Genomic DNA, 19,558 nt, shown 5'->3' on the forward strand with positions numbered 1-19,558 from the left:
TGATTAAGTACATTTACTGAAGCCAGCAAATGCATGAGCTAAGGGTATTTACCATAGACGAAAAAACAAGACTCTTACATCAAATAATTTATTTGCCACAGCAGTATGGTCAGCTGTTTTATTTATTTTGGTTACAGTTTAATATTATGTTTATGTTTATCACTACTTAACATACTGTATATTTAAGCATATCCTATCAAACGTCCTACCTTTTGCGCGTGCGCATTTGTGCACATCACTTCTGCTTGCCCAGTTCGAGCTTCATTATGTACTTTAATGCTAGAGGCATTTTTGATCATAAGATAACCAAAATATGCCAACAAGACAGTTTACACTATCAAACTATGCTACGTGTAGGTTTGTGCTGGAGGCTTTTTTCATAAATATAAAGTCAGTAATAAATTACGGACATCAGTTATTTAAATACGGACATTTTGATGAGGTAGGACAATTCTGCATAGAAACAGCACAAACAATGTGTACGACGAACGATTAAAAAAAAAGTAAAGTAAAATTTAAAGCAAGTGCTTTTCACCATTTAAGTTTGAGAGGACAAAGGTACTAACGGCTGCCTTGGGTTCGTCACTTCAGCATGGCCCTGTCTGTGGCTTTGTAGCCAATCCCGTTTCTCCACTGTGAGTGACGTCACTCGTGTTCCGAGTTAACCGTCCAGTGAAATCGTGAGCGCGCTTCTGCAGGCTGTCTGGCTCCACAGCATCGTGAGTGTTTATTGGTCAGGGGTATTGTAGTGGGATGGAACTCTGTGGCGCGATCTGTTTTGCTGTCACTTATGACATGTTTAGTTTATAAATCTCTAGCAATCTTTGGGTAATCCTTTTCGTGCTCTTACCTCTTTCATTAGTTTTAGTCTAGTTTCTCGTTATCTCTCTTGTACATTTTTGTTGGCTAATATTTCTAATTCAAGGTAAGTAGAAACCATTGGACCAACTTTCAAAAAAGGTGATGATGAAATCATTTGTTAGCTATATGCAAATTAATGCTTCTTTAAAAAAAAAAAATGCATGCATGTACTGCAAAATATGCAACATGGTCTTGTTTGCTTAATACGGCACTTACTTGTGTGATTTTTGTATGTGGTTGCATATCATGACTAGCTTAATAACAATGTTATTCATTTAGTTTTCCCTCTTTACCTCTTTGTGTTTATTTTGTGCATCTGTGTGACTGGTGTACAGTTGCTCTTGCACTGAGATTATGAGATACACTCTATGTCTTTCTAGATGCCAAAGATGGCAGCTGACCCTATAAGTCACCCGTACTGGCCCAGAGACCTGTCCATCCCAAACTACACAGAAAACGAGCGCTCCATGCAGGAGATTGTCATTTTCCTCTTCTCTGTGTCAGGACTGTTGATGTTGTTTGCCTGGACTCTGACGGGAAAGAGCGTTGGAGGAGGAAGACTGAGCACCTGGAGAAGGTTAGCACTGTGCTGGTTTACAGTCTGTGCCTTCATCCATGGTGTCATCGAGGGCTGGTTTTCTCTCTATTACACCATAATTCCATCAGACCAGAGCTTCCTCTCTCAACTTTGTGAGTGAACATTAAAGCCTTACAAGTCTTGTGCACAATCAATGTAAAATGGCCATAAAATTCCATCAGCAGGGAATATACACTATTGATCAAAGTGTCTAGATGTAGCCAAGTAAGTTCAGGACTAAAGAATCCATGCAGTTCAGTTCCATTTTATTTGTATAGCGCTTTTAACAATGGACATTGTCACAAAGCAGCTTTACAGTAATAAATGGATTCAGTATATATATATATATTGTAAATATGTGACTTTATCCCTAATGAGCAAGCCAGAGGCGACAGTGGCAAGGAAAATCTCCCTGAGACGATATGAGGAAGAAACCTTGAGAGGAACCAGGCTCAAAAGGGAACCCATCCTCATCTGGGTGCACAGATAGTGCAATTATAAAAATAACCCTTCTATTATTGTGTACTATATGGACAAATAGTGCAATTGAGCAACCAGTAAATTCTTCACAGCCCCCAGGTGGCACCATCCCCAGCAATCCAAACGGTTCTTCAGGCCGTCCATATGGGGCCACCCCCAGCAGCAGCGAGCGAACTCAACCGATGAGAACTCCAACCAGAAGCAGGGCATCAGGATGGGTCAGGCAGGTCCGGGGAGCAGAAGGGGTCAGGATCACTGGCATCTCAGAAGTAGCATGTGTAGCTCAACAGAGAGTGAGGGAGTGGGAGAGATGGAGAGAGAGAGAGAGAGATTGTTAGGTAAGCTTTTGTCCTCTAATGGTTAAGGACAGTGTACTTTGCGTGCAGAGTGCAAGCGGGGACTGGAAAAATATCTTAAAGACGGAGTCCAGATGCTTTGGCTTATTGCAAATAGGCCAGGGCTTCCCAGACATTCCGACCCCAAGCCTTGACCACCTTACTTTTTTTTTTTTTTTTTTTTATTCCAGATTTTTCCTACAATTTAGGACTGCTGTAACATTTGAACATACTATTATGACAGTGACATACGGGTAACTTAAGTGACTAGAAATCAAAGGAAGATTTGTTGCACTGGCTTACCATCTAGTAGGAAGTGTTGACTTGGATGTCATGACATGGCTTTTCAGAAAGTCAGGAGAGGTGTTTATCAAAGGGAACTGTCTCTTTCTGCTGTCACGTCCAGCTATGCTGGTGCTGCATGTCAGGACAGTGAAAAGACTAAAACAGCATGTATACAGTCTTCATTTAAACCTAAATGTGGCTTGATTGAATGCGACATAGTAACTGTAACGATAAAATATGAAAAATGTTTTCATAGTTAATAGGCCTGTTAATTTGTAAAGTAAATGAATAAAACAAAAGAGAAATGATGGATGTACCTAAAGAAATTTCACCACAGTTTTTCTGCCTACCCAGGTGATACTGTATTTCCTGTCAATATTCATTTTCTTTTTCTTCCACAGGGAAGGAATATTCAAAAGGTGACAGCAGATATGTCATGTAAGTTGTAAATATAGCTTGTGTTGTTATGTAATTCATGCTCTGCTGGGTGCATGTTTTTCACCACTTTCTTCGTGTATCTTTTTTCTAGAGCAGATAATTTCACTGTGTGCATGGAGACAGTGACTGCGTGTCTATGGGGACCTTTCAGTCTGTGGATTGTTGTGGCCTTCTTGTATAATCATTCCTACAGATTTGTTCTGCAGCTAATTGTATCTCTAGGTGAGATGTTTTCTTACTCCTATTCATCTATATGCTATATATGTGTTTATATAAGCAAGTAATTATATAAGTTGGATGCATTTCAATAGTAATCCTATATGATTATCACCCAGAGCAAGGGCATCTACGTTTGAATCTGAAGACACTTAAAAAATGTTTAAGAAATGTTTAAGAAATGTTTATAACTCAGTGACTTTGTCTCATTTTTCTCATCAATTATTGGTAAGAGTACATGAAGCATCTGTAGCAGTTAAGGAGGTGAAAAGAGTTAAGCAAAAGATGATGATGATAGTATTCAAATCACAACTTTTTAAATGTTGTATCTGCTGTAGCAAAGATGATGTTAAATGAGGTGAAGAAAGTTGCACCTCAGGATCAGAAAATGAGTTCATTCCCAAGAAACAAATTTGTAAGACTGCTTATTAACTGCACTGTAATAGACATTACTAGAAACACTGATATTTCAACATCATACTTATACGCAGGCAAGATAAGATAAGCAGATAAGTTGTCTTGTGAAGAAGGTGCACAATGCAAAACTCAAACTAATGACCTTGACTCCTAGACCTTAGCCCTGTGCAATCTAAATAGGTCAAACTAGACAGAAGAAACAAAGCAATACACCATTATATAACCAGTGTTATATAAGAGCTCTGTGACAAGATGAACTCAAGATGAAGTGGTGGTTTTTAAGGAATCTTAGACATAAACATGCAACACAATATTTACCTGTAGTGTCCTCTTTAGCATGTTTTCTTTCATTTTTAATGCTGAGTGAGATACTTTGTTAGAATACTTATATCAGCCCCTGATTAACAGTAATATTCTCTGTCCATAGGGCAGCTGTATGGAGCAGTGCTCTACTTCTTCACCGAATATAGAGATGGGTATATGCACAGCGAGTATGGACACCCCATCTATTTCTGGTTCTACTTTGTCTTCATGAATGTCCTATGGATCGTGATCCCTTTTATCCTTATTATGGATTCGTGGTTCCAGCTGAGTAGCACCCAAGCCTTGGCAGACAAAACAGCCCCCAAAAGAAAGATGAAATAGATGAAGAAGAAAATTTAAAAAAGGGAATAAATTACTGTGCACCGTTCTAGGTGACATTTGAATGTAATTGTGGTTTGTGGTTATTTTATATTACATTCATAACACTATTTAGGTATACACAACCACACAGTTCAGTCATTTTTTTGCATTCGTGTGATTAAAAGTAAATTTGCTTTTACCTGCATGGAGTGATTTCCTTATTTCAGCTACTTTTTTGCAAGGAAAACATTAACAAGTTATCTCAGTCCCTCTCCTAAATTCCACTGGTGTACCCATTGACACCAACCACAGCCAGACAACTAGTCCACAGTGCAAACTGTATGCAAATGTGATTAAAATGCATCCAAGAAAAAAACCTTCTTAACATCTGACTAACACAGTATAGCATAATGATTTAGAAACCATTATCAGGAATGGTGAGTTACAACTCTTTGTGTAACTGCACATCAGTGCTGATGTACACTTGTGTAGTGCACTGGTTCTCAAAGTGGGGTCTGTGAAGCATAGTCAGGAGGTCAGTGATGGGGCCAACGGTGACTTAGTGGTTAGCACATTTCCCTCGCACCATCAGGGTTGGGGGTTCGAATCCCATCTCCACTCTGTGTGCACAGTTTGCATCTTCTCCCTGTGCTTCAAGGGCTTCTTCCAGGTAATCTGGTTTCCTCCCTAGTCCAAAGACATGCATTGTAAGCTGACTGGCATTTCCAAATTGTCCATAGTGTGTGAATGTGTGTGTGATTGTGCCCATGTGATGGGTTGGCACCCTGTCCAGGGTGTCCCCTGCCTTGTGCCCCGAGTCCCCAGGAATAGGCTCCCGGCTCCCCACAACCCTGTGCAGGATAATCGGTACAGAAAATGAATGGTGTAAATCACAATTTAAACAAAACATATTATCAAAATTGTATGTATTATTGAGTTCTTTTAGAAAAGGAGTTTAATGCAAACCTTAATAACTGCAAAACTCTAAATGATATCAGCTTGGGCCTGTTCTGTCTGTGGAATAGAAATCTGTGATAAATCACAAGCGTATTATTCTGTTCATGTGAGTAAAGAGCTTAACATTTCTATAATAGTTCTAAAAAAAAATCTGTGCTGTGGATTTTTTTTAAACCAAAAGGGGTCCCTGAAGGCAAAAAGTTTGAGAAATTTGAAATTTTGCGAAAATGAATGGATATCGGCATAAATAGAGCAATATGGGCAAGCGTGCTTTCAGTGTTCTCAGGTCAGAATATTTCCATTAAGAACCTTAATTAAAAAAAATAAAGTGAATGTTGGAGTGCTCACAGTATTTCACAAGACATATGTGCTGTTTTCTTTCTTTCTTTCTTTTTTTTTTTTTTTTAATAAAAAGCCAATGAAATGAAAGACGGTTGGGGAAGCGGTGGGGATTTGAGTCGCAGAAACCAGTCGCCATGATGAACATTTTCGCGCAGAGAGGTGCACTGCGTTGGTGAGTCGAAAAAGATGGAAAACTTCACCTTTTCAACGTGAAATTGAGCAAATAACAACAATAATAATATATATTGAATTGAATTCCACAATAACTACACGAAAATACAATATATATATATATATATATATCTTAGTTTATAAGCAGTTAAATGACGAGCTTAGCGAGCTTGACTGTTAGCGAGTTAGCTCCTCTGTAACTTTGTAAACCACTTTTTAACAAGTTAAACATTGAAGACCTTTTGCTCTGGCATGTTTTAGCTTTTTAACTTCTTCTGTACTAGAGTTAAATCTCCAAATTTTCCAATTTTATTGGAAATGCTGTGTGTCGCAGAATAAATTAAACTTTAATTGCAAATTGCGACTGCTAATTGGCTAACCGTTAACTAAGGACTTAACCATAGGACCCTAAGCTTAAACATAGGGCCTGTAGGCATATAGTCTTGATTCACACCTTATTTTAATGACGACAGCCAAGAAAATATGCTAAATTGAAGGAATATATGTGTATTTTTGACATACTGATATACTGAGTGTCCAGCTAAAGGCCTTTGTGTTTGTGCTGTAGTGAGTGCTGTATGGGAGAGACTCTTCATGCAGTGTTACAAATGCAGACCAAAGTCACTGTGAAGTGTAACTTTACATGCTTAGGTTTAAATTGTTGTGATATTATTTCAAACAACTTATTTTTTTATTTATTTTTTTTAAATCTGAGCAGTCATATTCTGCTTGGTTTATTTTTGGGGGATGTCGCAGTGCTGTAAAAACTGGATTCAGAGATTTAGTACACTCTTAGAAGTATTTTTCTTCAGGGATTCAGGGATCTTAGCTTTCTAAAAGGAACTGCTGTGTGGGTTTTACACAAACCCTGTAACTCAGAACCGCACAGGCACAAAGCTCTGAGCTGAGCTGAATCCCAGAGGATTTCCATGACCGGATCTACAGGCTAATCATGAAGCTATAAAACGCTTCATTACACAGAATGAAACTTAGAAAATTGCTACATGGTGTAAAATGTGAGAAAGAAGTCCATTTCCTGCATCAAGCGACAGAACACTGAGGAAATGCATTTCAGCTGAATTTCTACTGAATACTCTTCTACTGAAATTTACTGAAAGTAGAATGAGCTGTTAATGGTTTTGGCTCTTTTAAAAATAATAGTATTCGAGCAAAGAAAGTACCTGTGAAAGCTGTAGTGTGGAAGGGCTAACATAACCATTCTTCTAACTTTACTGGTCTCTAACAGCGTAGTCTTTAATATTTAATTTCTAATAAACTTGTGATGTTTGATAGCTGTTTGGGAAATGATTTGTGTGTATGTCAGTGAGTAGAGGTCTTATTATTGACATTAATGTTGATGGTATGGCAGATGTAAGCATGCTGACATGGAAAATTATTTTTATAGATGAGTTATTATGAGTATGGTGCCTAGTGTAGTAACTGTAAAGTATAATAGAAGGCTTTCAGGTTAACGTACATAATGGGAGTTTGGACAAAGTTGTTCAATTTGTTTCATCTCTGTCGTGTGTCGCTGTAATAATGTAACTAAGGACTAGAGGCGTGGCTTTGCCGTGGCCCTTGTCGCCGAAATAGCTCAGTTGGGAGAGCGTTAGACTGAAGATCTAAAGGTCCCTGGTTCGATCCCGGGTTTCGGCATTTTGAAACATTAATCTCATTCATGTTTCATTAAAACAACTGCAGAGACGGTATTTTTTGTAATCTGCGTGTTTGGACCTTTACGCTTTTTTAGACAAATACAAGACATTCTGTACACTTCCTAAAGTGTTTTCTTCTACATGTGAAAGATCTGGGTCTGAGGTTTTGAGTCAATAAACATCACTATCACCTTTCTTTAAAAATAAAAAAAAAAAAAAAAAAAAAGACCTTACGATCAAGCCATAATAATGTGACCAGTTATGTATTGCAACAAACAAAAGCGAAGGTAATGGGGAAAAAAAGCCTACTGACGCCTGTTAAAAAAGTAATAATGTGACAATAATAATAATAATAATAATAATAATAATAATAATACAGCTGCAGCAGCAAAATAAAAAGAACATGCTTGTCAAGTTAAGTAGTCTATCTAGGGAAGTATTTTCCAGACTATTTTCAGACTAATTGCAGATTGTATTTGCAATTGCATTTTCTGTTTGTGGACCCATAAATTGTGACATAATTCAAATGAAAATGCAAGTCACGTATTACCGTTTGCATTTTCATTTACACGAATGTACAATGTCTGCCAAATTTCAAATGGAAAAGCAAAGTCCATTTGCAATTTCATTTCCCACGAGTTATGACCCTGTCATATCGAAATAGCAATAGCAATCACCCCGTTTGCTATTTCTTCCTTGGCGTTACGTATGGAACCTGCCAAATTTAAATGGAATTTCAGTTCCCTTTGCATTTGCATTTCCGACGCCTTGCACAGAAACTGATGGCTATTCACGAGCTCCCTTTAATCTCATTATATAAGATTCCAATTAAAAAGGAGATGAAATACATAGGGATTACAATTTCTAAAGATGAAGAGAGTATAGAAATGTTTGAATATTGACAAAAAATTAGAAGAAAGTAGAACAAATATAAATATTTGGTTACAGAGGGACATTACAATATTTGGGAGAATACTACTTACTAATTAGTCAGGAAAATACTTCCATAATCTATCTATCAATATTTAGCATTCATTATTTGGCATTCATTTCCTTTTATTGTTAAAGTTCAATTAAAAATTAGTTGAAACAGGTAGGTTAAAGTAAAACAAAGGTTAATATTGTATTAAGTAGCAAAATGATTATTTGATTATTAATTTATCCATCTAAATTTATCTGTCGGTGATATCAGTAAGCATATGAATGTTGTTACTAATTGCATTAATGTACAAAAGTCAGAAAAGGTATAAAAGGTAGACCTGTTTGTAGCTAAACTTGTGGGAGTTTCTGTCTGTTTCTATTTAGCATTGTCTCCAGATTTCCAGAGAAGAAATCATGAAAATGAAGAAATCATGAAAATGTCATTTATCAGCCACAGGACACATTTTTTTCAAGACTGGTTAAACGTGGTCAAAAACAATAAATTCTGGTGAGTAGCCCTACATTTTTGGACAATATCACACTGGCTTCATTATCAAAAATGGATTAATTTCCAGTTATACCACAGCACTGTTGAATTCTCGAATTAGATTGGACAGAAGGTGTGAACTAACTGATGTATAAAAAAAATTATACATTAAAGGAATTATATATTAAAGAAAAAGTTAGTTTCAGTATATTTCACTGCGGCCTCTTGCCTACTGCCAAATCACAGCCATGTTGATTAAATGTGCTACCAGAGAGGGAAAAACTTTGGACCACTGCTATAGTCCCATCAAAAATGTATACCATGCTACTGCCCATGGCCCTCTTGGCCTGTCTGATCATACTGTGATCCAACTAATTCCTGCATATAGACAGAAACTGAAAGCAGTGAAGTCTGGAAAAAAGCTATAAAGACATGAGCTGCATCCAAATATCCCTGCTATCCTACTATACGGTAGGCGAAAAGCAGTACGCCAAAGGAGTAGTATGTCAGAATTCTCAGTATTCATAAAACAGTAGGCAAGAAATACCCGGATCACCTACTGCTTCCGCTGAGATTCTGCAGTATGGAACCAATGGAAGAGGCAGATGTAGTAGGTCCGGATTGTATTCTTACAATGAAGCCGAAATCGCGTACTGTGACAGTACCTCCTGCATTTGATTCAGTACCTACTGCTCTGTACTGTCACAGTACGCGATTTTGGACGCACGGATGGACTACTGAAGCAATTGAAGAACTACAGCAATGCCTCAGTGCCACAGACAGGGACATGTTTAAATCAAGTATTCACAGTATGGATGAGTATACGGACACAATCACATCTTATATCAGCTTCTGTCAGGAAAACTGTATCACCACTAAAACCATCACCTGCTTCTCCAGCAACAAACCTTGGTTCAATGCAGAGCTCAGGCAGCTGCACAAGAAAAAACCGTGGTATTCAAGAAGGCAAAACACAAGTTTGAGAAAGCTATCAAAGTAACCAAACAGCATTACTCTGATAAGCTGAATCAAGAACTTTCTGCTAACGATTCCTGTTCAGTCTGGAAGAGTCTTCAGACCACCACAAGCTACAAAAAGAAGCACTGATGACCCCCATCTTCCAAACCAGCTAAACGACTTCTACTGCAGATTTGAGAGAGAGATGGCCCATCAGGTACCTAATCTACCACCTACTCAGCCAGTCCTCTGTCCCAGTCCTGTCACCCCCCCGTTCATCTTCACAGAACAAGAGGTGAGAAGACAATTTAAAAAACTAAATGTAAAGAAAGCTGCTGGCCCTGACTCTGTTGCACCTTGAACCCTCAAAAACTGTGCTGATCAGCTGTCCCCAATCTTTACAGGCATATACAACTGGTCATTGGAGCTGACTACTGTTCCGGCATGCAAAGAGACATCGGTCATCGTCCCAGTTCCAAAAAAATGATTAATGATTACAGACCAGTAGCCCTCAACTCTGTTATCAACTAGCCTCCTGGCATAGGCAGAACAGCCTTGATAGAGATGCACATCGACTTCAGGAAACGCAAATCTTCCCCCTCCCCACTCATCCTTAATAACTCATCAGTGAGCAATGTCACTTCTTTCAGGCTTCTGGGAACTACGATCACATGGGATCTCAAATGGGAGATGCATACATCATCCATCAACAAGAAAGCTTAGCAAAGGATGTATTTCTTACAGCAGTTGGCAAACTTCCATCTACTCCAGGCCATACTGGTGCAATTCTATACTGCTACTGTAGAAAGCATCCTTATGTCTGTGGTCACTATCTGGTTTGGCGCAGCCTCCTCCAGAGAAAAGTGGAAGCTGCAACACACTATCAAGGCCACTGAGAAAATCATCAGCTGCAGTCTGTCATCACTTGAAGACCTGTACTTTGCCAGGACAAAGAGGTGAGCAGGAAAAATCATCAGTGACAACTCCCACCCTGCTAATTTCCTATTCCAAAAACAACCATCAAGAAAGTGATTCCATTCCCAGATAACAAAATCTGCATATTTACCAAAACAGCTTCTTTCCACTGGCAATTTCTGGCTAGGCAGAATTCTGTAATCACTGCAATGCTGTCCTGCCAGTAACAAGTAATCTTACACTAAATGTTTTACGAATAATTGCATTCCTGGTTCCTGCACTAGATACTTGTATATTATTATTATTATTATTATTATTATTTAAATGTTATTAATAAATGGTTCTATTTATTACTATTTATTAAATTTATTATTTATTAATATTGTCATCACTATATATCATTGCTATTATTTATTATACTAATTTATTATATATATATATATATATATATATATATATATATATATATATATATATATATTATTGATACTGATGTATTATACTGATATACTGATTAATATCACAATTGTTAAAAATTTGTTGCACCCTGAACTGCATCCAGCTTTGATTATTACCTCGACTATAATGTAACTTACAACTGAGCCTACCATTTCTGCTTAAGGTGCAATATTTGTATATTAAGATGTTAATTTTGCTGTGGTGTCTGTGATGTGTGTGTTGAATGCATCATGTTGTGACCAAACACCAAGAAATGCATTTGCATCCTAATGCATGTAAATGTACACTGATCAGCCATAACATTAAAACCACTGACAGGTGAAGTGAATAACAATGATTATCTCGTTATATTGGCAAGTAAATGGGATATATTAGGCCGCAAGTGAACAGTTATTTCTCGAAGTTGATCTGTTGGAAGCAGGCAAAATGGACAAGCATAAGGATCAGAGCGACTTTGACAAGGGCCAAATTGTGATGGCTAGATGACTGAGTCAGAGCTTCTCCAAAACATCAGGTGGGGTGTTCCCGATATGCAGTGGTTAGTACCTACCAAAACTGGTCCAAGGTGAACCGGCCACAGGGTCATGGGCGCCCAAGGCTCATTGATGCGTGTGGAAAGTGAAGGCTAGCCCGTCTGGTACGATCCCACAAAAGAGCTACTGAAAAGATGGGACCAGGATGCACTATGGGAAGAAGGCAAGCTGGCGGAGGCAGTGTGATGCTCTGGGCGAAGTTCTGCTGGGAAACCTTGGGTCCTGGCATTCATGTGGATGTTATTTTGACACGGACCACCTCCCAAAACTTCTGCAGCCCAAGTACATGGCAACGGTGTTCCCTACTGGCAGTGGCCTCTTTCTGCAAGATAATGCGCCCTGCCACACTGCAAAAATTGTTCAGAAATGGTTTGAAGAAAATGACAGAGTTGAAGGTGTTGGCCTCCAAATTCCCCAGATCTCAATCCAATCAAGCATCTGTGGGATGTGCTGGACAAACAAGTCTGATCCATGGAGGCCCCACCTCACAACTTACAGGACTTAAAGGATCTGCTGCTAATGTCTTGGTGCCAGATACCACAGCACACCTTCAGAGGTCTTGTGGAGTCCATGCCTCGACGAGTCAGAGCTGTTTTGGTGGCACAAGGGAGACCTACACAATATTAGGCAGGTGATTTAAAGGTGATGGCTGATCGGTGTTTATGGCGAATAAAAATTAATCTGATTCAGATTCTGATATTTAGTACAGCTACACTCTTACTCGTGCGATATTGCTTAATACCGCATCGCGGTTGAATTCTCGAATCTGATTGGTCAGAAGGTGTGGCTTATTATAATTATTTTATAGAACAGCGTGGCTCGGACTGTAGTTCCAGCTGTAACATGATCGATAACGCGCTCGTTCTAATGCGCCTCTGGTGCAATGAAATGGTCACGTGAGAAAACAATAGTTGATACACATTTTAATCTGTTTAAATGATGAAGTTAGATAGACAGCGAGTTGAGCCTCAAACATTTTGAGGCAGATGCGGGACGAGAAATGACTTCACCATTTCTCCCAGCGTTTGAAATTTGAAAGGTAAAAAAGGGGAAAACTTGGATAAATCTCATACTTGTTGTGCACTAATGCCCAGACATTAGCCTTTAAAGCAACACTAGATAACTTGTGCACTTCCTGTTTCAACAACCAGAGCGTGCTTCACAAGAATGTGAAATACTGAGTGACTTCACTGCTGTCACAAAATTCTCCTTCTCTCTGTTTAATAATCTAACTTTGATGAGGTACTTAAATATAAACAATTAAATCGGAATCTGAATCGGAACGAATTCATTCGAATTGGCAAATATTCTGTGCATGTAATCATAACCACAGAGGATAAAAAGCAAAAAGCGTTCGTCCCTGGGTGGGCTCGAACCACCAACCTTTCGGTTAACAGCCGAACGCGCTAACCGATTGCGCCACAGAGACTTCTAAAGGGCCGCCACGTGACCCAAATTTGAAATTTGTGCCGTCACAGCTCACGTAACTAAACAAATGGCGCCATCTGCTGGCATAAAAAAAGCACACAGGGTCTAAACAAACCAATCTAATCTGATCGTTTTGCTTGATGAAAAGCAAAGACTAAAAATTTCATTAGATTATATAATCTTGGAGCAACAGCAACAAAAAAAACTGAATTTTATAAATTAATAACTGCAATAGAAACAACCAGCCAGACATCATATTAATTAATTAAGTTATAATTAATTATAATTATAATTAAGTTCATAAGGTCAACAAATGTGAGTACCTTAGTGGGACCGTGTTTGTGTCACTATTGTAAAACGTTACACGGGCTCAGTTAGCTACTATTCAGTTTGCTAGTCAGTAACTCAGCTTGCTAAATTTGGATTGATAAACCACAATGAATTTTCTAAGGGCCTTTTCTTTTTCTTCTTCATTTTAGCAGTAGTAGTTGTAGTAGTAGCAGTGTTTAAACTAAACTAACAACTATTGTGTATTTTAAGTTTAAAATGTAATACATAATAAAATGCTCTGCACAATTCTGACATTACTATTTGTGAGATGAGGAATAAAGTGGTTTATGCACCATATTTTTTCAGTTCTCTTCATTTTATATATTTAAACACATTACAAACAAAGTCAGTATCAGTGTTGCATGTTTATAAATAGTTTAATTGGTATTTGTTCAGCATACAACCATAATACAACCACCATGCATAGCGCAATATTTCTTGTAATATATCCCCTGTTTAAAACAGTTTCACATCACTGCATAAGATTCTTGGGATATTAAAGTGTTGTATATTTTTGATATGCTACATTTAAGTATACACTGTAGGCTGATAATATGTTCACATTTGTTTCTAATATATTGATACATTTATCCAGATACTGGTTTGTCTGCAAATCCTTAGGTAAACATTTTGCTTAGCCTTTGCCCAAGCTTATTGTCAAACTCTTTTGCTTTTGCATTTACTTGTTTCAAGGCATTTTGGGCAGAGGCAGAACCTGGCTGGAGTTCTAGGACTTTGCCAAAAGCTTGGCGTGCTTCTGCAAAGTCTTCCAACTGCAGACAGGCTTGGCCAAGGCGATACCAGGCTTTAATGTTCGCTGGATCCAGTGCAGCGGCTTTGCTGCTGCTGTCCTTGGCTTTTGCGGGCTGGCCAAGCCTGAGCTGGCACAGGGAAAGATTCGAATGGAGTTCTGCTTTCATAGTCCTGTACTCCTCCTCAGTCTGGATGTGGGTGCTTTTGGCTTCTGTCTCTCTATTTACTGCTCGTGTTTCTAAGTCACAGGCCCTGCTTCCATCAACATTTGGAATGCCATCTTTCCCTCTTGTATGTCCCTTTAAAGTGATGAGCAGCTTAACAGCAGAGCAGTAAGAATGCATTGCTCCCCAAATGTCTCCCTTGCCGAAGCGCTGGCTGCCCCGCTGCTTATGAGACAGCACCCAGGTCCACTTCTCTGTAGGAAGCATCTGCCAGGACTCCTTCCCTGGGGTGAATGAGTGGAGCTGCAGAGAAAAACACTCAGTTTCCATCTGTCTCTCCTCTCCAGTCCCCTCGAACTGGGTGGCATGAATATCACTGGGTGCCATTTTCAGATGTCTTTGATGGGGCCTTACTGTGAACTAAAGGAAACAGATTCAGCTTTATGAAGTAACAGTATATTACTAAAGTGGAATCTTGGTCTCTTGATTTTTATGCAGTTTTGTTCTAGTGTAATATGAAATTACAAAAAGCACTATTCTTATTAGAGTCTTATGAATAAAACTCAGATACACCTACTGAATTTTCTGGAAAAATTCTAATAAATCACATCTCCACAAACTATACTGTGTGCATATTAAGTAATTATTTCTGTATGTGTTTATCATTTATTACAATAATTATACCATATAATAACTAGTTATTAATAGTTTTAGAATTGCATTACCTATTTAAGGAAATAGAACACCTTATGCTATGTTCAAAAAGAGCAAAAAAAAATGTCTACATATTAAGATTTACTATTGGTTGTGTATGCACATAATTCTCAAATATTCACTTAAATACTAAACAAGCACAAGATAGTTTTATGGTTAATTTAATAGTAAATGGTCAAAGTAAAATTAGTTTTAGACAACATGGTGATGCAGCAAGGTAGCTTCACAGTGGCCTGGATTTTTTGAGGCAGCAAAGCTACCTGCTGCACCACCTGATTCGATCCTGAGCTCCTGTCTGTGTGGAATTTCCCATGTTCTCCCATTTCTCTGTGGGGTTCCCCTGGGTTCTCCAGTTTCTTCCCACCTGCCAAAAACATGCTGGTAAGCGGACTGGCAACCTAACTGTGAAGGCACCAATCCAAGATGTATTCCTCCCTCATGCCCACTGCTCCTGGGATTAGGCTCCAGATCCACCATGACCAGGATAAAGTGGTTAATGAAGATGAATGAATGAAAAATACAGTATACTGGCGTTCCATTCCACCGACGGAATGGAAATCGACTTATCGGACATTTTCAATCATGTAAACAAATGAATTATTTTATTGCCGCAAGTCTGTTATACAATTAGTGACAAATTACTTTATAGGGAAAGGGGAGTAGTGTGAGCCCCTTGCTGGGCAAACAATTGACACCTCTCCACAATAATACTGGTACAGAGGTCAAATCGACGGTACAACTAAAGCTTATAAAGCTTATAAATAAACCACCGTGTACAGCTCCCAAAATAAAATAATAACATTTAAACCTAGTTAAAAAAAAAAGAAGTAGAAAAAAAAGAAATACTTATGAAAAACTGTGAATTCTTAAAGCCCCGAGTGTCTACTTTCATATGAAAAATTAACCACTGTGGAGTGTAACATCACAAATAAATTCAGTGCATCTTGTATGAGATGTTAATCAATCAATGCATGCGCAAGCAAGTGAGAAAGTAATGTTGAGGATTATTCACTGAGTGATACAACCTGCAATCTGACACTTACCTCACAGGTCTCTCCAGCCCTCATTCCCTCCAGACAGCCCTCTATAATGTCACACTGTCCCTCTCCCATACGCAGCATCGTCCAGCTGTCCAGAGGAACCTGCAGCACTGAATCCTGGGAGCGAGGATACTCTGTAACCTGCACACAACTGTCACTAACTGCACTAACAGTCTCATTCGAGCTCAGAGGCTGGGGATTATCTTCTGTGTGGTTCTTCGGACACACTCTGATTTTGCATATGGACCCTAATAGAGGAGTGTTGTCTCCTCTCTTTCTCTCCCCCTTCCACCTTCTGTGTACCTCCCAAAGCCCACTAGGACTCACTGATATCCATGAGGTTTCACTCCTCACTTGTTCTTCTGTGTTAGTTTCCGTGGCCATAAATGATTTCTAAAGAGACCTAAAGAGAAATTTTAATAACCAAGGGAAATAAATGAATGAAAACTTAAATATAAGTGTAGACAGGATTTGATAGGAAGTTTTTCTTCCTGCAGAGAAAGAAGAAATGAGGTAAACTAGATGAAAATACGAACACACGAGTAAATATACAGTTGTTTGGCTAAGATTTGCTTTGCTTACGTTTATTTTAATGAAGAAGGCTAATTCAATAGACACTTCACTAAACATTTACATTTAACAGTCACGGTTTCAGCACTGCATGTGTGCCTCTAAAGACATTAAGCTACGCAGGATAATACGCTTGTTTAGTCTAAATTACAAGTCAAATTACGCACTGATAGCTAATAAAGCTGTGTAGCTAACTACCATCTAGCATCCTAGCTTGTCATGTTGTTAAATCCCACTTCCGCCTCCGCGACGTGAGTGTTTTCTTAAAAACACAGCGCTTTAGCGCCGCCTGTCGGACTGGAGCGACTTCAGCGCGTTGAGACTCTCAGCTTTACCACAAGATGGCGCTCCTAGCTCGCCATTTTTTATTCGAACGTAGTAAACTTTCAAATACAGCTTTTACATAACACAAATGTAAAAGAAATGTCCTATTCTAATTCCTAACAGTGCTGACATTTACTTTTACATATTTACATAAGGTTGCTGTGTGGATAAGTATTGTTGTGTCACTGGAATTTAAAGTGCAATAAAAATCAGTGTGGAAGTGTTTCATTTGAATTATAGCATACGGATAAACGCGTCCTTTAAGCCGTGTGCTGTGAATAGTTTATCTTGTTAATGAATAACAGAAACAAGAGATGACGGCAGAATCCCTAATGACTCCATACTCCCTTATATATGTGCACTACACATATAGTGTGTAAATATATCCTCCACGCCATAGCTGGTTCACTTCATGTCCAATCAGGTGATATTTGGACTTCAGCCTGTGTGTACGTACAGGTTGCGTGCTGTGGTCGCGGGGGCGCGCTTCACGGGGACGAGCTGCTGGCTGTTTCCTGGGTGCGCGTGACGTCATGAGCAGCGCAGGAGCTATGTGGCGGAGAGAGTGAGGATGTGTTGCCATGTCTGTAGATTTCCCGTCAAAGACCTTTTGAGGTTGAGTGTTGGGTGTTGAGTATGCATTTGATGAATTATACAGCTTAGTATAACATTTAAATTTTTTTTAACCATATAGTACACAGTTATAGGAGGGAATTATTTATAATTGTACTATCCGTTATCACCCAGATGAGGATGGGTTCCCTTTTGAGTCTGGTTCCCCTCAAGGTTTCTTCCTCATGAAGTCTCAGGGAGTTTTTCCCTGCCACCATCTCCTTTGGCTTGCTCATTAGGGATAAATTCATACATTTAAAATTTATATACTGAATTTTTTTTTCTGTAAAGCTACTTTGTGACAATGCCCATTGTTAAAAGCGCTATACAAATAAAATTGAATTAAATTGAATTGAGATAAAGTTAGATCAGACAATTTGTTTGTTAGTGCAGTATTTTTGTTATTCCAGTGAGAAGTTAGTGGTTGTGCTGCGCTCATGTTACAAGTGGACATTGCCTGTGCAGTTACAATGGAGTTTAATCAGAGAAAATTACAATTTCAAACACAAGTCATAATGGTCAGATTTCACTGTTAGCTCCTAAAAACAAAAGAGCAAGCGCTTCTTTCCACACCCACAGTTTTCCAGGGAAACAGCAGACACTGGACTCAAAGTTAGAGAATACAATGCAGCTATACACCGAGTTACAGCAGAGACTTGGCTAGTTAGCGATCTATGTGATGAGAAGTGTGATAGCATTGATGGAGCACAGCCATATCAGCATGAAAGTTGAAGCTTTGATACTCGCTGTGTGTGAACAAAGTGTGCTGAATGAGTAGAGGAGGCCTTCCTAACTGTCCGAATTGAAGGGCCGTTTTCTGTGGTTTTTCTTGGTCAGATGCCGGAAATTTCTGAGTTACCATCTAGCCAAATGAGCATAAGCAGGTGTTTGAATGGGATTGTAGGTCATGTAGGAATCCATTAACCAAAGTAAACAGACCAACATGTCAATGAAAGACTTTCAATCTACAAAAGTCAAACAAATCTTGCACACAACTGAAGATCAGATGTTTTTTTAATCTTTATTTAATTATAAAGATTAACATGCAAGTAGTTCAGGGTGGATTTTTTTTCCCTTTAGAGTTCACCTCAAAATAGTTTACTTATACCTAGATCCCCAAACTCACGTTGCCATGGAAACACCCAGCACACACCCCTAAACTTCCCAGACATTGTGCACTTGTGACCAGGGAGATGCTCTCCTCTCATACACACACATCCTGATCACATTCTCGACATAAACATGTATGAATGGAGAATGAGTGGTCTTATACAGGTAGCTATACTTTATGTATATTTTATAATGAAACTTTTATAACAGTGATGAAAGCACTATTTAGCGTGTGTGTGTGTATTTTAATAGCTTACCATAGAAATATATAGCTTTCATAGAAATATAGGCTATTGTAAATCATGATGATGGACTAGTGCATCACCTTTTTCCCACAAGCCATTTCCCTCATGAACAGTTAACTACTTCTAGGTCCTTCTTAGTGTATTACCTCTCTGTGGATAAAATTTTTTGTGCGATATGTAAATTCAATCTTTACTATACTACCTGTACAAATATCCATAATGCTTCTGCCATTGCCTTCACTTTGCATATAGCTGTATTATATCTGTACATATATCTGTTCCATTTAAGCCTATTGTGTCTACTGTACAGTGTTGTATATTCTCTCATATTATTATTTGTAAATTTTTATTATTATATGTCTTGCCATCTTATTGGTATATGTGTTCTGGAAGCTTCATACCAAGTCAAATTCCTCGTGTGTGTGAGCACACTTGGCAGTAAAAGCTCATTCTGATTCTGCATGGAAACATTTAGGGGTTTGTTATTTCCCTGGGTTTGATATGCAGACCTGGCAACCCTGAGAGAGAGAGAGAGAGAGAGAGAGAGAGAGAGAGAGAGAGAGAGAGAGAGAGAGAGAGAGAGAGAGAGAGAGAGAGAGAGAGTGTGTGTGTGTGTGTGTGTGTGAGTGAGTGAGAGT

The 19,558-nt window shown here is 38.6% G+C and overlaps 2 protein-coding genes and 2 non-coding genes across 9 annotated transcripts; 2 read left to right on the forward strand and 2 right to left on the reverse strand.

Annotated features, from left to right (window-relative positions):
* Nucleotides 1–733: 733 nt before the first annotated feature.
* On the forward strand, nucleotides 734–4,432 carry ebp (EBP cholestenol delta-isomerase). Its single transcript, XM_026920304.3, has 5 exons — nucleotides 734–925; nucleotides 1,242–1,551; nucleotides 2,940–2,976; nucleotides 3,068–3,198; nucleotides 4,037–4,432. The coding sequence occupies exons 2-5, from the start codon at nucleotides 1,242–1,244 to the stop codon at nucleotides 4,252–4,254; spliced, it is 696 nt and encodes a 231-aa protein (XP_026776105.1). The 5' UTR covers nucleotides 734–925; the 3' UTR covers nucleotides 4,255–4,432.
* A 2,854-nt stretch (nucleotides 4,433–7,286) lies between these two features.
* trnaf-gaa (transfer RNA phenylalanine (anticodon GAA)) lies at nucleotides 7,287–7,359 on the forward strand. The gene has a single exon. It is a non-coding gene; the product is annotated as a tRNA-Phe (tRNA).
* Nucleotides 7,360–12,985: 5,626 nt separating this feature from the next.
* Nucleotides 12,986–13,059, reverse strand: trnan-guu (transfer RNA asparagine (anticodon GUU)). Its single transcript has one exon. It is a non-coding gene; the product is annotated as a tRNA-Asn (tRNA).
* A 687-nt stretch (nucleotides 13,060–13,746) lies between these two features.
* Nucleotides 13,747–17,454, reverse strand: fkbpl (FKBP prolyl isomerase like). 6 transcript variants are annotated; one of them, XM_026920309.3, is made up of 3 exons: nucleotides 17,411–17,454; nucleotides 16,063–16,462; nucleotides 13,747–14,725 (listed from the first exon to the last, which is right to left on the reverse strand). In XM_026920309.3, the coding sequence occupies exons 2-3, from the start codon at nucleotides 16,441–16,443 to the stop codon at nucleotides 14,006–14,008; spliced, it is 1,101 nt and encodes a 366-aa protein (XP_026776110.3). In that variant the 5' UTR covers nucleotides 16,444–16,462; nucleotides 17,411–17,454; the 3' UTR covers nucleotides 13,747–14,005. The 6 variants fall into 6 exon arrangements, with proteins under 6 accessions (XP_026776110.3, XP_026776109.3, XP_026776108.3 ...); XM_026920308.3 differs by lacking the exon at nucleotides 17,411–17,454 and adding an exon at nucleotides 16,828–17,383; XM_026920307.3 differs by lacking the exon at nucleotides 17,411–17,454 and adding an exon at nucleotides 16,642–17,383.
* Between the last annotated feature and the right edge of the window lie 2,104 nt (nucleotides 17,455–19,558).

Source organism: Pangasianodon hypophthalmus, chromosome 16, assembly GCF_027358585.1.
Source record: "Pangasianodon hypophthalmus isolate fPanHyp1 chromosome 16, fPanHyp1.pri, whole genome shotgun sequence".
In the NCBI taxonomy this organism is placed as follows: domain Eukaryota; kingdom Metazoa; phylum Chordata; class Actinopteri; order Siluriformes; family Pangasiidae; genus Pangasianodon; species Pangasianodon hypophthalmus.